Below are 25,323 nucleotides of genomic sequence, written 5' to 3'. Positions count from 1 at the left end.
CTTAACCAGCTTTCTCAGACTATCTGAGTCTAGGAGATTTAATGATAACACACACGAAAGCCATACTGTAGCACATATTATGAACACCCACAAAAACACATAGCAATATTTTGTCCCTTCCAAGAGCCACCTTTGGCAATGCATTTCAAAACTTTGAATTCCATGAGAAAAGCATTCATTCTTTAGAAGAACCAGCTTCAACACGGACATAGATGAATAGTTCAAGTATTCAGTAAATAGGGGCTGGAGATGTGATGCAGTGGAAGAGCTCTTGCCTAAGATGTGCAAGTCTCTTGGTTCCATCCCTAGCAATGCAAAAAAAATTCAATAACTTTAGAAAAGATATGTTTAGTTTCAATTTGAGTGATTCAACCCCTATTTAAAATTTAAACTGAACCATGAGGCAAAAGCAAGTTAATGTTTAGATACAGTTCCTATTTTAGCCAATTAATGTGGTTTGTTTCTGTTTGAAATTCATGGTTTCATTTGGTCTAGTCTCTGGACAAAGTTTCCTCTGAAACTGCATCTTCCCACTGCCTCCATCCGAAGGCTGCTAAGCTTGTAAAACCACACTGCTGCCTGATTACTATTCCTAAAACATTTTTATTTAAACTATGCCATTCATTTAATCAGAACATTTCTATGGCTGTCCATTATCTTTAGGGGAAAATGTCCAAATTCCCACTGGCCACAATCCAGCTCCAAATAGTCTATACTCCAGCTATCCTGGAGTCCTAAGAAACCCCAAGCTAACTCTAATGGGATTTATTTTGAATGTTCACTCAGATTTCTCCTCTTCCATAGAAAATAGTGCTCTCTGTTCTCTGCATGTCCTAATCTTTTCCACCATTCTAAGTTTAGTTAAGTACTCTGGTGCCCACATAGTAGCTTATCCCCTGGACTCCCACAGCTTCAGACTGTCTATTCCTTTTAGTTTGCCATATTGCATGTCAATCATTCACTTATTCCTTTAATTCAATATGTGCTACAACTGAGTCCAAGGCCACCATGATGTCTATCAAAACTGTAAGCTCTTGAAGGCAAGGGTGATCTATCACATTTCTTTGTGGTTCCCTTACTTCCTAGCACAGTGGTAGAAATGTTAAAGATCATGATTAAGTACTTAGTGAGTAAGTAACTGAGTGCAAACACTTGCATTGATCATGAGATTGATTACCTAATATAAGTATGTACCCCTTGTTCTCCACATTCTTGTAGACCTAAGGAGACAGCCTCTCTGTATTTCAGTTGCCACTTATAATAAGAGACAGCAGCAGTTCTTGGATAAAGTAGGAGGGCATCCTTGTAGAGGTCAGGGACCTGGGACCATTTGGTAATTCTTGGCAGATAGACAGTTTCTCTCTCTCTCTCTCTCTCTCTCTCTCTCTCTCTCTCTCTCTCTCTCTCTCTCTCTCTCTCTCTCTCTCTCTCTCTCTCTCCCTCTCCCTCTCTTTCCTCTTTCCTTTCTCTCTCCTCTTCTCTCTCTCTGTCACTATCTCCTCTCTAGCTCTCTCCCCTTCCCTTCCTTTCCTTTTCCTTTGCTTTCCCTCTCTCCTTTACTTCTCCCTTCCCTTCTCCCCCGGATCTCTGCTTATACACTACATTTTTCAGTTCGGTTCCAACAATCTTACTGAAAAAGTGAGTTTCTTCAGGGAAAACTGTCTTCTGGCTCAAATTCTTTTAGAGCAGCCCCTGACACATAGTAGGAGATATATAAAAATTGTCAAAGGAAGCAATGAAGGAAAATAAACTTTTTTCATTTTGTTACCAGCTGAAGTAGTTCACAAACCACTCCATTTCCTTTAGGTTATATATTGAAAACCAGTGATATTGACTTGACCTCTCCAAAGACAAGTGAGCAAATGAAAGCCAAAAGTACTTTAAAAGGCAGCCAGTGAAGAGCTGTGTCCTAGAGAAAGCCACCTTCCTTCACAAGGCTAAATGGAATAAGCTATGTTTGGTATTAAAACCTCACTACCCATGACATCAAAGAAGGTCTGTGGGTTCAAGGGGACAGTAAAATCTCTGTTTCTGTAGCACCGTAAAAATGACTGCCTGATGTTTTGTTCCCACTTTTTTTCTTGGCCTCCTTTCCAGGAAATAAACCAGAGGAACTGGCAATTGATTAAAAATAGGCTTTGCATGAAGAAAACAAACCTTCATTTGGCAAAATTAAAGTCTCCAAGCCTCAGAATGTTGGTTGCCTAGCTATATTTATGCTCCTAGTTTAGGTGTCATTGGCTCTGGCTGGAAGAAGCCCCAGGTCTAGGAAAATGTTTTCCTTTGATTGTGAGACTGTTCCATGGCCTGTCTCATGGCCTGAGTTTATGACCTGATGTAAAGCTAAGCAAGTCCTTTTCTACTGGCTCTGCCCTTGGAATCTGGGCACCACAGATTTGGAAAAGGTTACTGAAAGATGCCTGGCATTGAATGCAGACACAAAATATGTGAAAGCCATTTCTAGACTTGAAGATCTTTAGGGGCCATGTTCCCAGGACCCCTGTCAGTTATCTAATGCTGTATTTTCTTTTTCTCATGAAAGAAACAAATTCCCCTGGACTGCCACAGTCCTTTCAACAAATGTCACTCACTTTTCATCAGCTCTTTACTCATGGCTAGCCCTGTGATAGAGTACATACATAAGATTATGTCATTCTCCCTACTCTTTGAGTCCTCATAGTTTAGCACAGTCCTTCATTTCTTTATTAAAAACAATAGTGGTAGCGGGGTTCTGGTGGCTCACACCTGTAATCCTACCTACTCAAGAGGCTCAGATCTGAAGATAGTGTTTAAAAGATGGCATTGGCATGAAAGATTGTGAGACTTTTCTCTCCAATTAACCACAAAAAGTGGAGCTGTGGCTCAAGTGGTAGAGCACCAACCTTGAGCAAAAAAAGCTCAGGGACAGAACCCAGGCTCATAGTTCAATCCCTAGGATCAGCAACATTTTTTTTAAGTGATAAAACTTGCTTTAAGAAAGTAAGTCAGATATCATGAAATTCACATTGATAAATAGTATTTAAGACTTCTCACTTTAAAGAAAAGAAAATATTTACCCGAAGGCTCTGCTAAATCCCATCCTTTTTCAGAAACACATCCACAACAGAGAAAAAGAGTGTCTGTAAGGGATCACTTCACCTCCCTCTTTGGGCCTCCTCTCAACTCCAGATCTCAGGCCTAGTTCCAGGAAGTTTCCAGTCCCTACCCCAGGAGGCTGGGAAACAGGGAAAATAAAGCTGGGGAGAAGCAATAGACGAGCGTAGCAACGAGAATGGAGGAAGCTGGCAAGGAAATAGAGAAGAAAGAGAGAAGATAAAAAGAGGGGGAAGGATGGAGCAGAAGCGTGGATTAAGGAGAATCAAGAGGAAAGATAGCAAAATAACCTCAATTCCCCTAGAATATATTTTATGTTCCTTTGATCAGTTTTTGAAAAAATGGTCTCAGGAAGTGTAATTATAACCAGCTCTCAATCATAGCTGCTAAGGAGAGAAGTCATTTACAAGTGTTAGTTATTATTACAACATTAATAATTGAACCTTCCATATAATCTCTAAACCTCATTTGCATCTTTAAATTTTTCTTCCTCCACTACCAACTCTTTGAAGGAAATGAAAGCCCTGTTAGTAAAGAAGGGAAAAGGCTGAAGAGGCTCCTCTCTCTTTCCAGCCAGCCAGGTCTTAAACAGACACCAGAGAAACAGGCCCCGAAATACCAAAAGCTGGGAATGTGTGTGAGGAGGAGGTTGCGTAAGTCTGGAGCCTCTAGATCTGGCTCCATCCAGTCCCCACCCCCACCAGTTCCTCCTTTACTCCCACTCTTGGCCCCCAACTCTCTTGCACTGAGTCTGAAAAACAATTGTTCCTGGGCAGGAGCTAGCTGAAAACACCTGACATGATGGAGGGGTCGGTTTTTCCATCTCCACATTGCTATTAGATTCTACCTTGTCTGTTTCTCTTAAAATATGATTTGCTTTCTATCGTTCCCAAACCAATTTAATCTAGGCTCCATTCTCTGTACCCTGTGCTATTGAAGTGGCCTCCTAGATACTCACAGTCTCTACCATTTAAGTCTATCTTCCAAGCTGTATCCTTCAATAGTTTCCAGCTGTCTATTTATGCTAAATCAGAGCCATTCCTAGGGTCAACTGATTTTCTAATATCTGACCTCTGGTTTACAGCTCTGTTCTCACCTTCTACACACTTTCTGTTATTCCTCCACCCCTTACCTCCTGACAAGTATCAAGAATATGTCTTTTCTACCTCTACGGCATTTAAGTTTGTCTCTTAACTTCTTTTTTTAATATATTTTTTGGGGGGAGTCTGGTCGTGGGGCCTGAACTCTGGGCCTGGGCGCTGTCCCTCAGCTCTTCAGCTCAAGGCTAGCACTCTACCACTTGAGCCACAGTGCCACTTCCAGCTTTTTTCTTTTTGCTTATGTGGTGCTGAAGAATAGAACCCAGGGCCTCATGCATGCAAGGCAAGCGCTCTACCACTGAGCCACCTTCCCAGCCCATCTCTTAGCTTCTTAATTAGCCTTTATGTGTCAGTTCCTACACTGCATCCTCCTCGACACTACTACCATCTTCTGTAAACTGCCCTTCATTTATTTACACCACCCAGGTCACCAGGATATCCACACAATCCTCACTACATTTATCACACGAAATTGATATCAGTTGGTCACATGTCTGTCTTCTATACTAATTTTTTGAGTATGACAGTGGAAATTCTATATTTCTAGTACCTAAATATGTTTTGAAAGAAATAATAAATGATATTTTGTCTGTTGGAGAGCAGAGAACCAGATGGTTATAGCAGAATTAGTATCAGCCCCATTCATGCCTCAGGGCCTTTGCATGCAACACTGTAGCTTTCCCAGGTATGTAGGTGAATTGTCTCTCACAGACATTCAGATTTCTATACAAATCTTATCTTCTCAAAGAAACATTTCCTGGCTGCTCTATCTAACACAGCACACAACACACACACACCTCTACTTCATCAAGATCTGTCTTCTCCTGTTTCATTTTTCTTCAGTGTTCTATCACTACCTAGCATTGTATTATGTTTTTTGTGTTAATTGACTCTGCCCTATTAGGACAAAAGCTCCATGAAGTAAGAACTTCTATTTTATTTGCTTCTGATTCTCCAGCGTGTAGTACAGTGCAAGACACTGAGGTGCTCAATAACTATTTGTTGAATATTGAATAATCTTATATAAATGCTCAGTTCAATTCTTAGTTCTAATTTTCCACTTTTGTATGACTTTCAGCTTAGATATATTTCTGCTGAGCCTTACTTGGTCATCTGTAAAATTAAAATATCTCTACCTACCTAACAGGCAAAAATTAAATGAGATCGAGTATGTTAAAGCACTTAACACAGTATCTGGTATGGAAAGGGCAGGAAATACAACTGAAATCTATGGACAGACCAACACCATCTACTCACTTCTGTGGTCCCTATCACTGACGCTTTTCCACCCTTGGCTCTTGTCATATCCAGTGTGGATATGTACCTAGGGCTTCATACTTACTTTCCACAGTTGTAGAGGTCACAGCAGAAGCAAGTATTACCCCGGATGCGAGGTGTGCAGAATCCACGGCTGAGATGAGGGCAATTCACCTGAAGGTAAAGTACAGCAAGAACATGAGCTAACATCCAATAGAAGGAAGGACCCTTTGAAAATGTGAGTTAGTGACTGATGGAGACAATAAGGATGGCTGTGACATGATTACACCTATACATGAGAGGGAGGAGACTGAGCAGGGAAGTAGTAAAATGTATGCATAAAGCAAATCACTGTGTAGCTCGGCTTACATTCAGCCTTAGCCATAACCCTTAGTACCCCAACCCTGAAAGATGGAGATGGAGAGGAGGAAGGCCAGGCAGAAGGACAGATGGAAGAACAAATGGACAGTAGAGAATGAGGACAGAATGTGAGAGGAAACCAGGACACAGATAGAAAGAAAATTGGGTACAGAAGAAGACAGAAGGGCCATCACATGCACTCTGAAGTACAATAGTACCTCTCTAGCTGCCTGGGTAAGGTTCCTCATAACCCTCGCGGAAGGAGAATTTTTGGTTGAGGAACTTATGACCTTACACAGGAAAAATAGGGTTAGGGGGACCAGGGTTACAATCAAACCTACGGAAGTCATTATCAGTATTTTCACAATCACCAGGTTAACACAACAAAATCATTACAATGAAAACAAGATAATATCTATGACAGTTTATACACTTTGAGTTTGCAAACATTTTTAAAAAATTAACAAACACTTATTTCCATTTACAATCGCTTGTTTGCAAGAAAATTTCCAGGTTCCCTCCCCTATCTGCACACAATAAAGTGATTGTAAATTTGTTTTGCCTTTGTTATAGAGAACAGTCACAGTAAATAGACCATTTTTATTCTATATTGGCTCCTTCATCCAAATGTTACTGCCTTTGTGATAAATGTCAGCAATACACATTTCTATTCCTCCTTTCTAACCCAAGAAGAGTTAGAAAAAATGGGAACTTTGTAGTTGGTAACATAAATGACTAAAGCAAAATATAAATATTTGTGAGGATGCCCGGGCAGCAGGATTATCACTCTACCTGACTCTAGAGGTACCATTTAAGTCATTTTGTGTAAAATGGCTTCCCCTGAAGCTGAACAATGAAGCAACCATTTTGCTTCCACCTTGCCTTTCTTTCCAATAACATGTTTATTCTTTTTCTGACTGTTCTGGAAGGTGACTGACTTTCAGTTTGAGGTTAAAAGAGTACCAAATTATTATTTCTTCTGGAAACACAGAGTTTCATGCAAAGAAATTTTGGGGTTAGGGAGACATTATGATTTACTGAAAAGAAAGATTTCCAAAAATGTTACAACTGCTCATTGCCTCTAGTTTTATGAGACCCCATGGAACACAAGAAGAGATAAGTGATGTGTAGGGAAGGAAAGAGATCTTATGTACCTTCTTACAGATTATTAGGTTAGCCTCTTGTGGGGGACATGAAACTGGGCAGACTGACAATTTAGGCCAAAGCCATAAAGCAGACCAGGTTGCTCAGCCCTTATTTGGCTTCTAGGCTTTTCCCATGTGTTGGACTCAGGCTCTGCTTCTTTAGACTAGACCTAATACCTTGGTCGGGCTCCCACCTTCTCCCAGCCAAGCACTAAGTCTAGGCAACTGAATCATCTACAAGATAGGGGAGGAGTATGCCCTGTGGACACTTTTTCATCTACACTAAGAGGCTGCTGGTTAGCTGCATAGGGGATCCTCTGGTAAAAAAAAAAAAAAAAAAAAGGAAATCTGATTAGGTCTCATGAGATTCCAATCTCTGACTTCACTAACATTGTTTTCTGACCCATTGGACAAATCAGCTAGACATTCAGCAGTAAACTCCACACCAAGTAAAAAGTTTCATGTAAAACAGGAGAGTTTTCTGTGAGGTAAAGATAAATAGTCTCATTCTCTGGCTTACCTCCTCAGCTTCTCTCTGGGATGTCTTGGGGACATAGTGGCACCGGTTAGCATACAGAGGTTTCAGATCCTGGAAAAAGAAACACCAAACCCAGTTTTAGCTTTGAAAAAGAAAGCAGTTTGGTAATAAAATATTTAAATACACACACACACACACACACACACACACACACACACACACACACATACACACACACACACACTAGCAGGTAGGCTGAGTTATTTCTGAAATTTGCTCATCTAAGGAACCTGAGAATATAAGGATAAGACAAAAATGTTCTAATAATTGTTTCCTATTGGACTACTTAGTTAATAAAAATTTAGGAGATCAACTGAGAAAGAAGTTACTTGAAATTTTGTTTCTGCTTTTTTTTACTTTTGGCCTTTTCTACTTGCAAATAATCCCCAATTAGTAAGATTCCAAACTCAAGGTTGTTGTAACAATACACTTCCAAATGGAGAGAGAATACCTCCTATGGTGAAGTCTCATTACCTACTGGGGACTAGACAAGGACTGCTGACTTTTATACTATTGTCATTTCCACAGATTCCACGGAAGGAATTGTTCAGGAGGTGATAAGAGATCACTCAGCAAGGGATGCAAGCTCTTTATCTTGGAGGCTTACCACTTAGGTGGGAAGAGCTGGAAAGAGAAACTGCTTTATGTTGAATGTCTATACTAGGCCCTCTTAAGGCATGTTGATAATGATTATTTAATTTTATTTTCATGCTGATCATAAATGGTAGGTTACTGTTATATACCTCTGGAAGCAAAAGAAACTATGATTCAGTAAAGTAATGTGACTTTCCCAGATAATTAATGGCCAAAGGTAGGAAAGAGAAAGGAAGGGAATATGAGACAAGAAAGAGAAGAAACAAGACAAGCATATACGGATGTGGTAGAAAGTAGGTCTTGAGAGAAGTTCAGATTCATTCAAGCCAAAGAAACATGACAAGATGATGTTAAAGGATGTTGTTAACAGATCGGCTAGCACTTACCACTCAAGCTATGCTGGGGTAGAAATGTACCTTTCATTTAAGGTAGCCAACAGATATTGCCAGTGATTAATAAAACCTTAAAACTTCTTGGGTATCAGCGAGGACTTCCAGATGGCTTAGAACAAGTACAGTGTAAGTAGAAACATTTTCTTCAAGTTTTGTCCAGCCTTATCCAAAGTTTCTGAATCAATGCTGTAGTACAACTATTAACTTCTGGTTGTACAGAGGGCCTATATTCAGGGGCATGTAAATGATCATAACAGGAACATTTCTAGTAAGTAGAATTAAGATTTTTTTCCATTGCCTTTCACTGAAGCCACTGATCAAAAAATGTTAGGAGTGTTGGAAATGCAAATCAAAACTATAATGAGATGCTGCCTCATACCAGGTTAGATAATAAGAGTTGGTGAACATGTTGATAGATCAGAATCCTTATATACTGCTGGTGACAATGTAAAGCAGCCACTTTGGAATCTGGCTGTTCATCAACCAAGTAAACATGGTTATATTACTTGTCAATTCTAGATCTCAATGGAAAATGGAAGGAAAATGAACATGAAAATATATTTCCATGCAAATTTTGTCCACAAATGTTTTATAGCACTATGGTCATAATAGCCAAAAAGATGGACACAACCTAAATGCCCACCAACAGGTAAACAGGCAAATAAAATTTAGTATATCTAGACAATGGAACATTAATAGGTCGAAAAAGTAATGTAGTATGCTTCATTATGGATGAATATTGAAAATATCACACTAAAGAAACCAATATGTATGAAATATCTAGAATATGGATATGTATAGAAAAAGAATGCATATTAGTGGTCACTTAGGGCTAGGGAGGATGCAGACAAGGACGCAACAGGTAAAAGGTGCAGTTTCTTTCTTTTTTGGGGGGAGTCCGGTCGGGGGGCCTGACCTCTGGACCTGGGTGCTGTCCCTCAGCTCTTCAGCTCAAGGCTAGTGCTCTACCACTTGACCACAGCGCCACTTCCAACTTTTTTCTTTTTGCTTATGTGGTGCTGAGGAATCAAACCCAGGGCCTCATGCATGCAAGGCAAGAGCTCTACCACTGAGCCACCTTCCCAGCCCTTGCAGTTTCTTTTTGAGATGATAAAAAAAATCTCCTCAAATCAACTGATGATTGCCTATAACTGAGTACAGTAAAAATCACTGGATTAAACTCTTTAGATGGGTGAGTTGTACAGAATATAAACTATATCTCAATGAAGTTATTAAAAATCATCAGGAGTAGGAGGAGAGAAAAAGAAGCCATTTTAGCACACAATGCCATCAAAATCTACTTCAGGTTTCTTAGCCACTAGGCCTATGTTGCCATGGAGACTGCCTCAGAGTGAATACCACTTGTCAAATGAGGATGATAATGCCTGCCCTACATATCTCACAGGATTGCCATGGGCTTCAAATAAGATAATAGATGTGAAGAAACACAAAAATGCTAAACGGATGACACAAACATAAGGAATTAGTGTTATTAAGATGGGTCTTATTCTTCTGTCACCTTGCACTAATATTGACTCAAAATGGATCAAAGATTTCAACATCAGGCATGAAACATTGAAACTACTACAGAAAAGATTAGCAGGAACAGAACATACATATTGGCAAACAGGAACTTTCTGAATAGAGTTCCAGGGGCTCAGCAAAATGGAGAGATAATAAAAAAAATGGGTTTACATCAAACTAAAAAGTTTCTGCACAGTTAAGGACATAGTTACTAAGATAAAAAGACAGCTTAGAGAATGGGAGAAGATCTTTACCAAGTATATATCTGACAAGGACCTAATATCTAGAATATACAAGAAGCTCAAGAAAGAAACCCTCCAGATATCAGTAACAATAAATGGGCAAAAGAAATACATAGAGACTTCACAGAAGAAAAAGCAAGAATGGCCAATGAACATGAACAATTAATATGAAGAAATGTTGAACATCCCTGGCCATAGAAGAAATGCAAATCAAAGCAATATTGAGATTCCATCTCACCCCATTAAGACTGGCCATCATCAAGAATATGAACAAGAAATTCTGACAGAGATGCACAGGGTAGGGTGGGGGAAGGAACCCTATTACACTCTTGGTGGGAATGTAAACTAGTGCAACTACTCTGGAAGGTGATTTGGAGATTCTTTAAAAACCTAAACATAGAACTATTGTATGATCCAGCCATACCACACTTGGGCATATACCCAGAACATAACAAGCCAGGATATGGTAAAGACACCTACACATCCATATTCACTGTTGCACTACTCACAATAACCAATTTGTGGAAACAGCCCAGATGCCTTACAGCAGATGAATGGAGTAAGAAAATGTGGTACATATACACAGTGGAATATTAGTCATTCATTAGAAAGAATAATATTATATTACATGCAGAGAAATAGACGGACCAAGAAAAAATTATGTTAAGTGAAGTAAGTCAGGCTCAAATAGATAAACAGTGCATGTTTTCCACCCCTATGTGGAAGTTATATCTAAAATGGAAACACAACAAATACACACAATCAAAATGACTAAAGGATAGTAGTATACTTAGAGAAGGAAGTCAAGGGTATAACTCCTTTGAACCATTAATGAACAAAATGAATACCAGGAAGTTGGAACATGTTCAAGGGGGAGCCAATGAAAGATGGGGTACATGAATGGAGGCATGAAAGAATGATCAATAAATACAGTCATTGCATTCAATATAAATTATGTCAAATTTGAACTTCATACCTTGAGGGCAGGGATGGGAAGGGGAAAGGGGGAGAACAATGGAAGGGGTGACATTGATCAAGTATCCTCATAACCTGACTTCTAGGATTGAAACCCCCTTGTATAACTACTAAATAAAAATAAATAAATGTGTTTAATGGAGAAGAAGGGGACAGGAATGAAAATATGATGGAAGAGGTGAATTTGTTTAATGTATCCATTATACTAGTATGAAAATATCACTGTGGAACCCTCTTGTATTACAAATGTGTATCATTTCAAAAATAAAATAAAAAATTAAACATTTTAAAGTAGCAAAAAAGATGGGTCTTATTGAATCCAAAATAGCATGCATAATATGATTGATTTATGCTACAAAATAGGCATACATAATTGAATGGTGGTAGAAGGAGGAGAATGCAGTCAAGAATTCGTTGTAAATACCACAAAATTAAGAAAAGTAAGGGAATAGGTGGGTGGAAAGGGGATGATAATATTGAAGGGGTGACACTGATTAAGACACTGTATTCATGAACTGTTTTGGCACCTACTTTGTACAACTACTTAAAGACAATTTTTTTCAATTTTTTTTCATACATTTAGGAGATAATAAGAACTGCTATGACAGGTTGGTAGAATTATGTTAAGCATTACTGATAAGATGGGGCCTGCAGTTCATGCCCATAATCCTAGCTACTCAGAAGGCTGAGATCTGAGGATCACTGTTCGAAGCCAGCCCAGGTAGAAAAGTCCCTGTGAGAGTCAGAAAAGTTTGATCATCTGACAAAAGGAGACTCTGTTGTCACTGCTTGTTCATGTAGGTTGTTGAAAGGGAAAGCTGCTGAAAGCCACAGAAAATTTGAGTGCTTACAAAAAGTCACATGGCTTCCTGCTGTTCTCCCCACTCCAAACTAGTTCCAAGCCATTCCCCTACCCCAACCACTTGTTCCCTTTCTAAATCTTACTCAGGTTTCAATGGCTTATTTCTAGACTTTCCACAACTAGGAAGCTTACCCTGACCTTTGGAGTCCACAGTGAACCACTTGGCACTTGAAGTTCATACTACTAGTTTGGATTTGGTTGTATAGATGCTTGTGTGTCGACTGATGTTCTCACCCTGACTATCAACACTTCAGGACCTCGGATTTCCTCTTGTGTAATCTCCTCAAAATACTTAGGACAGTGTTGAGCATCCAGTACACATCCAAAGGTGTTCTGATGGATTGCACATGTACTTTAACCCAGAGCTAATAATACTCACAATGTGTCTGGCAGCAAAGACTCCATCAACTATGGCACAACAAAAAGCTGCAATCACACCAAAGCTGATAAACACGATAGAAGCTACCAGCTGCAAGGAGAAACAAAAGTGATGGTTATTCTTCCACTCTTGATGCTTCTTGAGATAGGCAATCCCCAAGAGATTGCCATCTAAAGCAGAACTCTAGCCTATCATTCATCAGGATGTTATTTTTAGTCATGCAGGATTCAGGGAGGGAAAGAAGGGAACACTGAAGCACTTTCTATATTTCCAGAGAACACTAAGAAATTCACTCTCTGAACACCAAATGAAGAGGAATCTTGCTGGTATCCGGCATGCTATCCATAGAGGAATCCGATTGCACAGATCTTTCAAAGCATCATCTGACTCAGAAAATCTTGGACCTTTTATATCATATTATCCAACCTTCTATATTATTTATGTGAAAATGGAGGAAATGTTATTCCCAGGGTCTCCATCTAGTCTATGGGAGTGTCTGATCCCACAAACTCCTACTCCAGCATTCTTTGCATTTCCTCACACAACTTACACCACAACATAGTGGACATTGATGATAAGGGTAATCTGAAGGGCCTGTATATCCCCATATGGCCTTCAGCATCATTGAAGAAAGAGAACACTCAACTTGCTAGACTTAAATGTCATAGACATTTTTTACAAGGATTGAAGTTAGTGAAATGGATCAGTTTTGTAGGGTATATATGGAAACTTAGAAATAAGAAAAATGGGGGCTGGGAAGGTGGCTCAGTGGTAGAGCACTTGCCTTGCATGCCTGAGGCCCTGGGTTTGATTCCTCAGCACCACATAAGCAAAAAGCAAAAAGCCGGAAGTGGTGCTGTGGCTCAAGTTGTAGAGTGCTAGCCTTGAGCTGAAGAGCTGAGGGACAGCGCCCAGCTCCAGAGTTCAGGCCCCATGACCGGACCCCCAAAAAATTTTTTTTAATTTAATTTTATTTTACTTGTGAACATACTGTACAGAGGGGTTACAATTACATGGGCAGGATAATGCGTACATTTCTTACCAAGCCCCAAAAAAAATTTTTTAAAAAGAAAGAAAATGTTTTCTCAAACCAGATGTTCTTATTTATTAATCAAATTAGATGGTCTTCCATTAGCAAGGTTATTCTACAACTCAATGTGTCACCCATAGGTGTTTCAAGGTATTTCCTAGGGTGCTAAGACCACCATCTGCTTTTGTTAACTCTTAAAACTATATGGTTGCAGAATGTTTTTTTTCTTGACTTTTTTGGGGGAAAGAGGAACTACATTGGCTATACACTATTCTCCATGACAAGGAAGAAATCAAGTCCAAGGGCACACTAGAGTTCTTTCCCTTCAACAAGCTAGGAGTAAATGCATATCTCCTTTGGGAGTTGTTCAGAAACATCTCTCATAAATCTCACTTCACAGCATTACAGATAATTGGTAAATAATAGATGAACAATCTCACAAAATTGGCATTATTAGCTATGCGATGATCCGCTCTACAATTAAAACTCCCCCATTATTTTGAATAATTTAAGTACAAAGTGCAAAAACAACTGGCAAAGGAGGGTGTCCAGGTAAAATGGAACAAATAAATGATTAGAACTCCCTTGAGAATGATTCGCCATGGTGCTGGGGAAAAATATATGGTTAGGGTTCTCTATCTCTAGAGCTATTATATTATCTGTTTATACATGCTATTAAATAGACCTCATTATCAAAATTTTGATCTCACAGAGTACAAGAGAAATCTAATTAACCCACCATCTGACCACAAGTGTAAAACTGCAATTGACTTGAAGTTCAGTCTACCTTTGTTCTCAAAGAAGCCTTCCCAGATTGAACCAAGAAATGCAACCATTTGCCCTTTTTTAATTTTTATTGTGAAAATACTGTACAAACCATTTGCCCTTGAGGGGAGTAATCCTCTGAAACCTTTTCCAAAACATTATGTATCAGAAAAGATGACATGAGAGTCACCAACAATTCTGGGCTGCAGTAATGGAAATCACTGAAGCAAAAGTACTCCAGACAAGGACAAGCTGCAGTATTCTTTCAAAGGGCAAGATCAAGAATGTACCTCTATGGCTTGAGACTAGTCAGGCCAGCCAGGTAGTATGGGGGTTCACTGTAACATAAGTTCTTTGGAGGATTTGGGTGGGTGGGGGAACCAAAGTAGCAGTTTGTTTTGTAGACAAATTTACACAAGCTTAAGAGATGGATTACATATTCACAGAAAGTTGAGCTTTTTTAGAGAAGAATTTGATCCTATAGAAATGAAGACTTACCATCTGCCGCTTGTTTTCCACAAGGTTTGAACCGATGATTCCAAGGAATGACCCGAAGCCAAGCTGGAAAGCAAACAGCATGCATAGAATGTGGGAAGACAGTCAGCCGGACTCTACCATCATTCTAGCTCCTGAATATGATTCAGGATCATGAAAAAAAAAACTGGAGTGCAAATGTTAAAGCCACAAGCCATTGCCTACACAAAGATATGAACTGAAATTATTTTCCCCTGCCATTTTTCAATTTTCCTTTGAAGCAATGAATCACACCTAAAAAGAAATTCATGCCCAAAACTAAAAGTAAAGGTCAGCTGTAGCTTTTCAGAGTGTACCTATTTCAATTTCAATATCCATTACCTAGTATGTAACTGGTGAGTCAGAGATACATAATGATGAAAAGCACACATTATAGTTTGATCTTTATCTGTTTTTGAAAAGAGTCTTCCACTTTGAAGTATGGGTTACAGAATAAAGGTGTGCAATAGTAATTTTTGATGCATCTGGCATACTAATCAAAATCAGGAAGTACTTTAAAAATCAGCAAGCACCTTAACCCACACTAAAAAAATAAAAATAAAAGAACTTTTTTTGAAAGCCTATATTTGTGGTTGACCCACTGCAATTTATGTTAGCACTTATTCACTTCTTCTTCCATCTCTGCTTCATTTGAAGCATTCATTAAAGGGTGAACAGAAATGGCAATGTAAAACCTCGAAAAACAATTTCCCTGTCTAAGTGGCTGGGATTATGGCTCAGTGTAGCAGATACCACTGTCCTCTCAGTCCTGCCATTAGTGGACTGAGTTTGCCCATCTCAGCTGAAAATGATCACTAACCAATAGCTACTGATGGAGATGAAAATGGAAGAAGTAAAAAGTGGTGAGAATGGACCAATAAATCTTAACACAAGCTAATGTAGTTACATTTCTCTTTGGCTTCACTAATGATCTCAGTTTCAGATTATCTGCAGCCTTACTTTGGCTCACAGAAGCATGCATTTTGGTCCAAGGACTTCCAAGTCTTACACTCAGACTTGTATATCTAATGAACCCAAGTACTGGATTTGGGGGAGCAGGGGAACTGAGTGGTTGTCTCAGAATCTCAAGAATGAAAGGAAGCAAATTTCCAAAGAGACTTCCCACAGAACTACTTCGTCAGTTATTACTCTTGGAAAATAGAAACTGGGGTACATGGATAGATAGATAGATAGATAAATAGATAGATAGATAGATAGATAGATAGATAGATAGATAGATAGATAGATAGATAGATAGATAGATAGATAGATAGATAGAGATATACCATACTATTTAAGAGTCTACATAATGTTTTGTACATCTCATTGTTGCAATGGGTCCACTTGTATCCCTATTTAAACAATTTGTTTTTTCCCTTCTCCTCCACAAATTATACCAACGTGGGGGTGGGGAGATGAGAGGACAGGGATGGTAAGGGGAAACAAAGGAAGAACCAACAATGCTTGATAAGAAATGTACTCATTACCTTGTTTATGTAACCCCTCTGTATGGTATTTTCACAATTAAAAAAACATTAATTTTAAAAAAGATTTTACTGCAAATACTCATTCAGCACCTAAGCTGTGCCTGTTTTTCATATGGTCTAATTTCAAATATAATTAAAATGTATTGTCATAAAATATAGTCGTTAAAATCTGATGATTACAGTCACCTGACCTGGAACCCCAGATATCTACTTATGTCTGTACAACTTTGAACAAACTGATTAACCTCTGTAAACCTGTTGCTTTATCTGTAAAACAGGGACCATAGTAGTGCTACCTTAAAGGGCTTTTGTGAGGATTAAGCAAATTGATACATTCAAAGAACTTTCCATAATGCTTGGCACACAGTAAATGTTTAGTAAATATTTACTTTGCTTTAGTGATTATCATACTATTTTTAAATACATTTAACTTCTGAGTCTCTGTAACTTGACCTGGAAAAGCCTGTCAATAGTTGTTCCATATCATGGTAAAAGTTTCTCCTTTCGGTATTATGTCCCACTTTCAATACGTTCAATAAATTTCATTTTTCTTAAGAGGGAATTACATGAAATATATGTGCTTATAATATTCTGAGTCACTCTCAGAGACTGAAAGAAATTCAGATGCAACTTCTTTAAGGGGAAGTAAGTCTTTTTTTAGCAAAGAGTTCATCAGCTTATACAGATACTCACAAAGTGTCTCCTGAAACCCAACAGCAAACTTTCCCCTACTACAGACATCAGTCACACTGACTATCCCTGTCAACTCTCTTATGGTCATGGTCTCAAAGGGCTAGGCTTAACCTACTGGAACTCACTAGAAAAACAAAGCACTCCAAGACTGGAAATCCCAGGCCAGCCAGTTTCCCACTTCCAATCCACTCTATTCCCATTTTATTTTCTAACATCTATGTCAAATATGTAAGAAGACCTGTGCCCCTATCTTATAAGAGCTCATAATCTAATGAGGGAGAGAGAGATCCAGAACCACAGGGAAGTGCGGCGCAGGTAACTCGCGCCTGTAATCCTAGCTATTCAGGAGGCTGGGAAGTGGCGCTGTAGCTCAAGTGGTAGAGCACTAGGAGGCTGAGATCTGAGGATTGCAGTTCAAACTAGCCTGGGCAGGAAAGTTTGTGAGACTCTTATCTCCAATTAACCCCCCGAAAACCAGAAGTGGTGCTGTGGCTCAAAGTGGTAGAGTGCTAGCCTTGAGCAAAAGACCTTAGGGACAGAACCCAGAACCTGATTTCAAGCCCCGTGACCAAAAGTAAAAAAAAGAACCACATGGAAGGAAACAAAGATACAAACTAACCAAAGCAGTATATGGGCAGGAAATTTCATTATGGATTATGTCTTTGTGTCTGTTACTTAAAAACTGTTTGTCCTTAGACCAGTCTGTTTTACTATTCTCTGATTTGGTTTCCTTATCTATAAAATGAGAATCACAATAAAAATTGTGAGAATTAAATGAGATAAAGTATGGATCATGGCTTGTAAAATGTAGGTTGCTAAATAAAAGGTAATTCAATTTCCATAGAGGAAACATCCTATATGGACTGAAAGGAGCAATAGAGTTCAACAGGTAGGAAACTGGTATTTAGTGAGTGATGGTTAAAAGGATTAATTCTCCTGGATGGCCTTTGAATGAAATCACCAATGTTGCTAAGACCTTGCACTTAAAAGTGATAAAAGTTAAAGAAGCAATCATCACTTTTATTTTGGTCACAGGAATGCTGTGGAGTTTGGAGTTTGGTAAAGCTGTTATCATTCCCACTTCATAGGCCTACACAATTATAAGGACTTGGCCTTTCTTAGAAAAAGACAAGGTCAAAGCCAAGGCTAGCTCTCAGATCACATGATTAACAACTAATATTCTTTCAGTCACACCTACCTACCTTTATGGCCAGTGTTAGTAGAATAATGACCTTCAAGCAACAAGGGGCTTATTGATGTCTCTTTCCCCAATTCCCCCAGAAAAAAAAATCTTCAGAATAGAAGCCTGTTTGAGGAAGAGCCAAGGAGTTGAAAATAAAATGAACCAACAATTTCTTGAAAATGGACAGATACTTCTGATCAACTCAGTGGTCCTAGTTGTCAAGAGCTTCATGGAATTATGTAATGCTTATATCTTTGGACCATTGTTTTGATTTTCCTACTACCTGAACTAATAACCAATTTGCTTTGTTTTGGCTGCCCTCTACTTATGAAACAAATAATAATTAGAAGTCAAAATCAGATTGAAGGGTTCTTTAGGGAGGATGGACCTTATCACTTTAGGCCTATTCATATCCACTGCTCCAAATATTGAGGGCTGAGGTTGAGAAGGATTAGCCATTTTGCAAATATTAACTGGACATCTAGTCTGTGGTAAGTACTGTTTTGATCTGTGATTTGGAGGTTTGGATTTGGGGGTAGGACTGATGCCAAGACTAATGAGATTTAGGCTCAAGGAGCTCACACTATAATTAGGTAAATCAGTCCACAATCCCTTTCCATAATCCTAAAAATCCACAGAGCTCTTAAAACTGAAAGGGCTTTCTGATAACTAGCATGGTAGCAAAGCCTGACCTTGAACTAATGTGAAATGATTTTATACTCCATTTTGCTTCATGTAAACATTCATATTTTATTGTGGAAATATGAAGGAACTTGATTGTGGAGTGTTTCTCAAGGCTCCATTGAGATGGTAGATGCATAATTTTTTAAAATTAATACCCTGAATCACATATGACTCAGATGTTCAGATAAGTGATTGTGAGCATATATAAACAAAGATAAATAAAAATATGGATCAAGAAATGCTACAACACAGCGATGGATATTTTTCCAGGATCCATGAATAGGAAGAATCTGCAATTGCAATTTCAAAAGATGAAAGAAACCACTATGTATCCACTATGAGAAATGTTCCTGCTGTGTTGTTAGAATGTGACAGAACATTTAGATAGAGAAACAACAAGAAGGACATCTAGGGAACAATGTAAGTGACAGCACCAAGGCAGAAAAGCCCAGGTCATGTTCAGGGGAGTATGACAATCTTGACAAAAGAGAAATAATAGGAGACCTGCATCTGCATCTACAGAGAGCTTTTAATGGCATGCTAAGGAAGCAACAGGAAGCCATTGAAGGTTAGGACATTATAACACATTGCATCCAGAAAATTGGGGTTCATCTTTAAAATATAGACACTAGGGTAGGAATTTTTATTTTAAAATGATATTTAAAACATTTCAGTAGGAAGGGAAAAAGCCTCGGACTAATTCAAAATAAACTACAGAGCCCCTATCCAGAGCACCTGATATTTCCTGAGCTACTCAAGTTAATCACAACTTTTTTGGACTTATCAAGTAAAGCTGAAGCCACTTAGCCTAGAAAAGGTTTCTAGACTATTAAATGTTCTCTGTTGTCCTGTTTCCTAATATCCTATTGTGAGTGTTTAACTTCTCAATCAACTGACTCACTCCAAGAAATGGAGCAAAACCTCCTGGTTTCTCTTTTAAAATAAAACTCAGGCTAAGCCAGGCTCTGATGGCTCATACCTGTAAAAGCTCAGAAGGCTGAGATATGAGGATCACAATCCCAATCCACCTGAGCAGGAAAGTTTGTGAGACTCTTATCTCTAATAAACTACTTAGAAAAAGCCAGAAGTGGTGCTGTGGCTCAAGTGGTAGAGTGCTAGTCTTAAACACAAAGAGGCTCAGGGACAGCTCTGAAAACTGGCAAAAAACAAAAACAAAAACAAAACCTCAGTCTAGTGTTGACTATGGCAGTACAAAAGCTACAGAGTGAGTACCAGAGTGAAAGACTTGCCTCATTGATCAGGGGGCCAACTTTATCTTGTGGGTTGCATGGCAAACACATTTCAAGGCCTCATTTGCCTCCTCTTAGGTGAGTGGGAGGGGAGGTTTAGAAGTAAAGAGCAACCTCTGACCCAGGCCCTTTAAATTTGATACAACAACCAGGACTCTAGGATTTTGAGGCCTTCAAAGTGGAAAGCTTACCAGAACTCTTCTGGCATAGAATATGTCTCAATCCTTTAAGGCCAGTAAAAAGTAAAAATAAAAATCTTACGCCACTTTTTCTCCCCTTGTTAGTTTTAATTTTTTTTAACCTTGCACAAATTAGCACATATTTAAAGATATATGCACGTTTGTGTGACTTAGAACAATGATACTGTATTCTAACTCAGGTACAGTATACTATTATAAATACCTCACTGGACATAAGCATCTGGTTTGACAAAATAAAAACACACCCCTGAAAAATCTTACATGACTTCAAATTATGCAAATAGAATTCTGTTTTAAATGTCAGAGATATCAATATTTAAATGAATCATGCATTAAATCTTCTTCTAACCTAATAACATCTCCATAATTTTATCTGTTTTGTACATCTAAAATTCCATATATTGGTTAACACATTTAACCAGAGTTCGAAATAGCAGAAATTTTCTTGGCTGTAAATTTTTTTCACAGTTCTATACAATGGTAATTTATATTCAAGGTGACCAATTTGACAGTGCAGTTTTTTTTTTTGTCTGTCATGGGCTTGAACTCTGGACCTGAGCGCTGTCCCTCAGCTCTTCAGCTCAAGGCTAGACCTCTGCCACTTGAGCTACAGTGACACTTCTGGTTTTCTGGTGGTTAAGAGTTTCATGGACTTTCCCGGGCTGGCTTTGAACCTCGATCCTCAGATCTCAGCTTCCTGAGTAGCTAGGATTACAGGCATGAACCACCTGGCTTGACAGTGCAGATACTTAAAGCACCATGTTATAGTCTTGGTTTTATTGCCAAGCATATTTTACTGTTTTTTAGTTCTTCAGGTGATTGGTGATCCACCTAAATTAAGACTCCCCTAAATTAAGACAAAAATGGAAGTTTAACACACATTACTTTTTCAATAAAAGATTATTTCATTAAAAAGTCACATTTGTTGGGCTCAATCAGAATCAGAGTCTTTCGAGGCTATGAAGGTAAGGTCATAGGTGAGATAACAGGTTCGCCATGTCACTCCTGTTCATGCCTGGATTAGAAATCTACATGGGCTTCCAAGTAATTCCTTAATAAACAAGCTATTCATTAGTGAAAACACCCTGTTCCCAGACAAATCTAGCTTCTCAAGTATTTATTGTTGCAGAGATAGAAGTCCTCATTCTATTTACTGTCACATGATCTGACCCATAAAGTCGAATGGATTTTTAAACTTTTCGCTCTGCTAACTTCTCCCTTTCACTTTCCATAATTAAAACTCATTTTAATGAAATAATCTCCAGAAAAAAATTTAAAGGTTAAACCAAAGAGGCATAGCATGCATTTAGGATAGTTCTCTTATTACGTCCATTTTACCTTTTAATGAAACACACACACGACATACACCTCCAGTGCTTCAACCTCCAGTACGAGCTGAACATCGGGTGCTTGAATAACACAATCATGAGCCCTTATTCCTTTGTTAATCTATTCCAACCTTGCCACCCACAGTCACATTCTACAGAGAAGGTTCATAACCACTGTTCATGAATAGGAATTTGTACTCTTAAATAATATGTAAAAATCTCACCCACAGGGATTCTGAATCTTGACTTGAGCATTTGCTCATCAGTCAGAAATAGTTTACTAATGCAGCTACCTGAAGCACACAAAGTCATACAGATCCTATAAATTGCTTTCCAAGCCAATGCTCTTACCCCCTCCTTTCCTCCCCCTTCCCTTTGCATTTAAAAATAAAATCCAATTCTGCTGATGTCAGGTATTCTTGCCTCACCACAGGAAGTGGACTGGGTGAGTTCTCACAGCACATGTTTATCAGAGGACACAGAACATCAACTGGTGTCTGTGGGACATTTGCCTTCAGTTGGGAGACAAGCCAGCCCAAAATCTACAAAAGAGCCTTCAGCTTGAGGGGAGCACAGCCCACACCAGAGCCCCTTTCCCAAAGAGAAAGGCACACTGTGGAATGGATTCAAATGGAATAGACGACCTAGGTAATAAGCATGTCTCTAATCCTTTCTTCTTACCAACTCAGAGATAGAGGGAGGGGGCAGACAGAAACAGAGAAGACAGAGAGCCAAGACAGAGACACAGAGAGACAGAGAGAGGGAGAGGGAGAACAAAAATATATCAGATCTTTTTGTTTTCCTCATTTAAAAAAATGAATTATTCCTTCCTGTGCTCTAGCAATTACATCTGGGAAACCATTTATCTCATATTAAAAATATGGTACAACTTCTAGAATTAACTTTAGGGTTCAGTAATACAGACTGAAATAAAGTTTTTTGTTTGTTTTGGTTTTGGCTTTCTGTACATAGACGGAGTCTCTCTGTGTTGGATAGGCTGGTAAATGTATTTTTATGCAACAAATTCAACTATCACTGAAATTAATTGTGTGCATCTCAGGGGTGGATAAAACCATCCATTGGAATATAGAAATAAACCATTAGGATTTCTGTTTGACAATTATTGTTGATCTAAAAAAAGAAAAAAAATGTTTCCTAATATTCAATAAATGGCTTGGCACTAGCACACACCATCAGTGTGAGTATCAGATGATCAGAGAGCTGTCCTTGGGGAAGAGGACACGTTCTAAACAGCAAAGGTTTAATGGCAGGGAATTTTATGTATGTCCAGATTAGATGATCTAGGTTTAATTAAACTAGCTCTAACAAATAGGACTAGAAATTCCTGTTAAGAAATCAAAAACTGAAGACAACTAAGAAAACACAAATAAGCAACAAAAATGGCAGAATTAATATTTCTAATTCCCAGGGAAAACATTGAGAACTGATGTAAAAAAATAAAAAAAACCTAGGGGCTGGGAAGGTGGCTCAGTGGTAGAGCGCTTGCCTTGCATGCCTGAGGCCCTGGGTTCGATTCCTCAGCACTACATAAGCAAAAAGAAAAAAGCCGGAAGTGGCGCTGTGGCTCAAGCAGTAGAGCACTAGCCTTGAGCTGAAGAGCTGAGGGACAGCACCCAGGCCCAGAGTTCAGGCCCCACGACCGGACCCCAAAACACAAACAAACAAACAAAAAACTAAAAACAACAACAAAAAATAATAGTTCCAACAACAAGCTAATCATATCTGATCAGAAGTTGGCCAAGGGCTGAACTTGGTCACTTATAGTTATAATCCTTAGGCCTTCAAAGCCACTCAATAGGCAGAGATCAGGAGGATCACCCAGGCAGAAAGTTAGTGAGACTCCATTTCAACAAGCAAGTAGGACATGGCATGGTGATCCCAGCTATGTGACAGGATCAAGAGCAGTCTAAGATTGATCCTGGGAAAAACCACAAAACCTAACTGAAAAGTAAAACAAAAATAACTGAGAGAGTGGTTCAAGTAGTAGACTGTCTGCCTAGCAAACACAACGCCCTGAGTGCAAAAAGGTCAGCCCAAAATACCCACAATTATCTCATGGGCCACTTGAAAAAAGGATTGATAGCCACTATGTTTAATGATAAACTTCACCCTGATTATCTTCCCGTGATACTTAATGTTTGCATAATGACATTAAAATTGTTTATTTCATTTTCACCTCATTTTTGAATTTCCATTTTTTAAATGTGTTTAATAAACATGTATATAATTTAATAAATGAATTAATATACATGGTTTAGGATTGCCTCTTGGATATCTTTCTTCTGATAGAAGTACAGACTTCTTTGCTGATCCATGCTTTTTGTTGATCAAGCTTGCAGGATGATCAGACTCCAGGTAAGATCAGTTGACTTCTAGTACATGCAGGAAAACATGATTCCCCCCCCCCCCAAAAGGATCTTTGCCTGATTAACACTGCTAGTTAGAAACATCTCCTAAATCAGAACACCAAAGTCCTCAAGAATAAAATTACTTGCTCCAGCTCATATTCAGAGATGGCACTAGGACTCTCAGTCTCAGTCCAGTGCTTTTCATAAGAAGAGTCCCCTTTCTGTATTAATATAGAAAGGTATAAAGAGGAAATCTAAACAAACTCAAGAAAGTCAAACACAATTTTACATCACCAAAGTAGAGCCCAGATCTATGCTTTCCATACTTACAATAACTCCTGGATAATAGCCTCCAACAGTTACATTCTGGGTCCTAGTGGTTGCAGCCAGGCCCACTGTGAGAATTAATACCGATACAATAAGCAAAGTCACAGTAACATAGATGGAGTTTCGTTTCCTCCGGTTGAAGGCTCCTGTAAACACAAAGAAAGTGGGACTGTTCATTTCTGCCAGAAAAATTTTACTAGGAAGGTTTTTCTCTCCTACTCCTACTGGTAACTGTGGTTGTCTCTAGGGAGTGGAATTCCAGCAAAGTGATGGAAATTTCAGTTTTGTAGTCATCAACTGCCACTTTTATAATAAAAATGTCCTTTTATATATCTGAAACCCCTTTGTACATCACTTTTATAATAGTAAATATTTTCCTCTTAAAATGTATTTGTTTATTCAGGTTTTTTAAATGCTTTTATTGTCAAAGTGATGTACAGATGCGTTACACTTACATAAGTAAGGTAATAAATACATTTCTTGTCACACTTGCCCCTTTCCTCATTTTTCTCCTCTTTTCCCTTCCCTCCACCCTCCCCACCCCCAGCTTGTACAGATAATTTCCAACATATTGTCTTGTGCATATTGCTGTTGCATTGGTTCTTTGTCTCACCATTCTATTATTCTCTTTCCCTTCCCTAATTCAAATAAACGTATATAGATACCAAGATACCAAAATCAAATACGGTGACAACATGGGATATACCATAGGGAGAAGTAGATACAAAAGAAACAAAAAATCACATAGTACATTAAAAACAACAACAACCAAGAAAAACCTCTGTGTCCCTGCTGTGGCTCAAGTGGTAGAGTGCTTACCTTGAGCTGAAGAGTTCAGGGACAGAGCCCAGGCCCAGAGTTGAAGCCCTACAATCCCCCCCCACACACACACACCAAAAAAAAAAAGCTTTACTTAATAATTTTTTTAAAAAAGAAGAAAACTTCCAAAATGTTAGGAGGCTGAGATCTGAGGGAAAATATGTATTTCTCATTGGAAAATAACAGAAGAAATCTCATCAGTTATATAAAAACA

The 25,323-nt window shown here is 38.7% G+C and overlaps 1 protein-coding gene across 2 annotated transcripts in view; it reads right to left on the bottom strand.

Moving 5' to 3' along the window:
- Positions 1-25,323, bottom strand: part of Tmem255a (transmembrane protein 255A) — a 53,486-nt gene that overhangs the window by 21,281 nt on the left and 6,882 nt on the right. The window contains exons 2-7 of one of the 2 annotated variants that reach the window (XM_070039809.1): positions 24,294-24,436; positions 14,755-14,817; positions 12,462-12,551; positions 7,476-7,544; positions 6,029-6,100; positions 5,536-5,624 (exon numbers count right to left, since the gene is read on the bottom strand). In XM_070039809.1, coding sequence (XP_069895910.1) covers positions 5,536-5,624; positions 6,029-6,100; positions 7,476-7,544; positions 12,462-12,551; positions 14,755-14,817; positions 24,294-24,436 — 526 coding nt within the window. The remainder of the gene's footprint in view (positions 1-5,535; positions 5,625-6,028; positions 6,101-7,475; positions 7,545-12,461; positions 12,552-14,754; positions 14,818-24,293; positions 24,437-25,323) is intronic. The other variant, XM_070039810.1, reaches the window with a different exon arrangement.

Source organism: Dipodomys merriami, unplaced genomic scaffold (genome assembly GCF_024711535.1).
Source record: "Dipodomys merriami isolate MVZ:Mamm:240054 unplaced genomic scaffold, mDipMer1.0.p SCAF_3, whole genome shotgun sequence".
In the NCBI taxonomy this organism is placed as follows: Eukaryota; Metazoa; Chordata; class Mammalia; order Rodentia; family Heteromyidae; genus Dipodomys; species Dipodomys merriami.
Note: the sequence above shows the minus strand (reverse complement) of the source record. Positions and strands in the feature narration are given on the sequence as shown.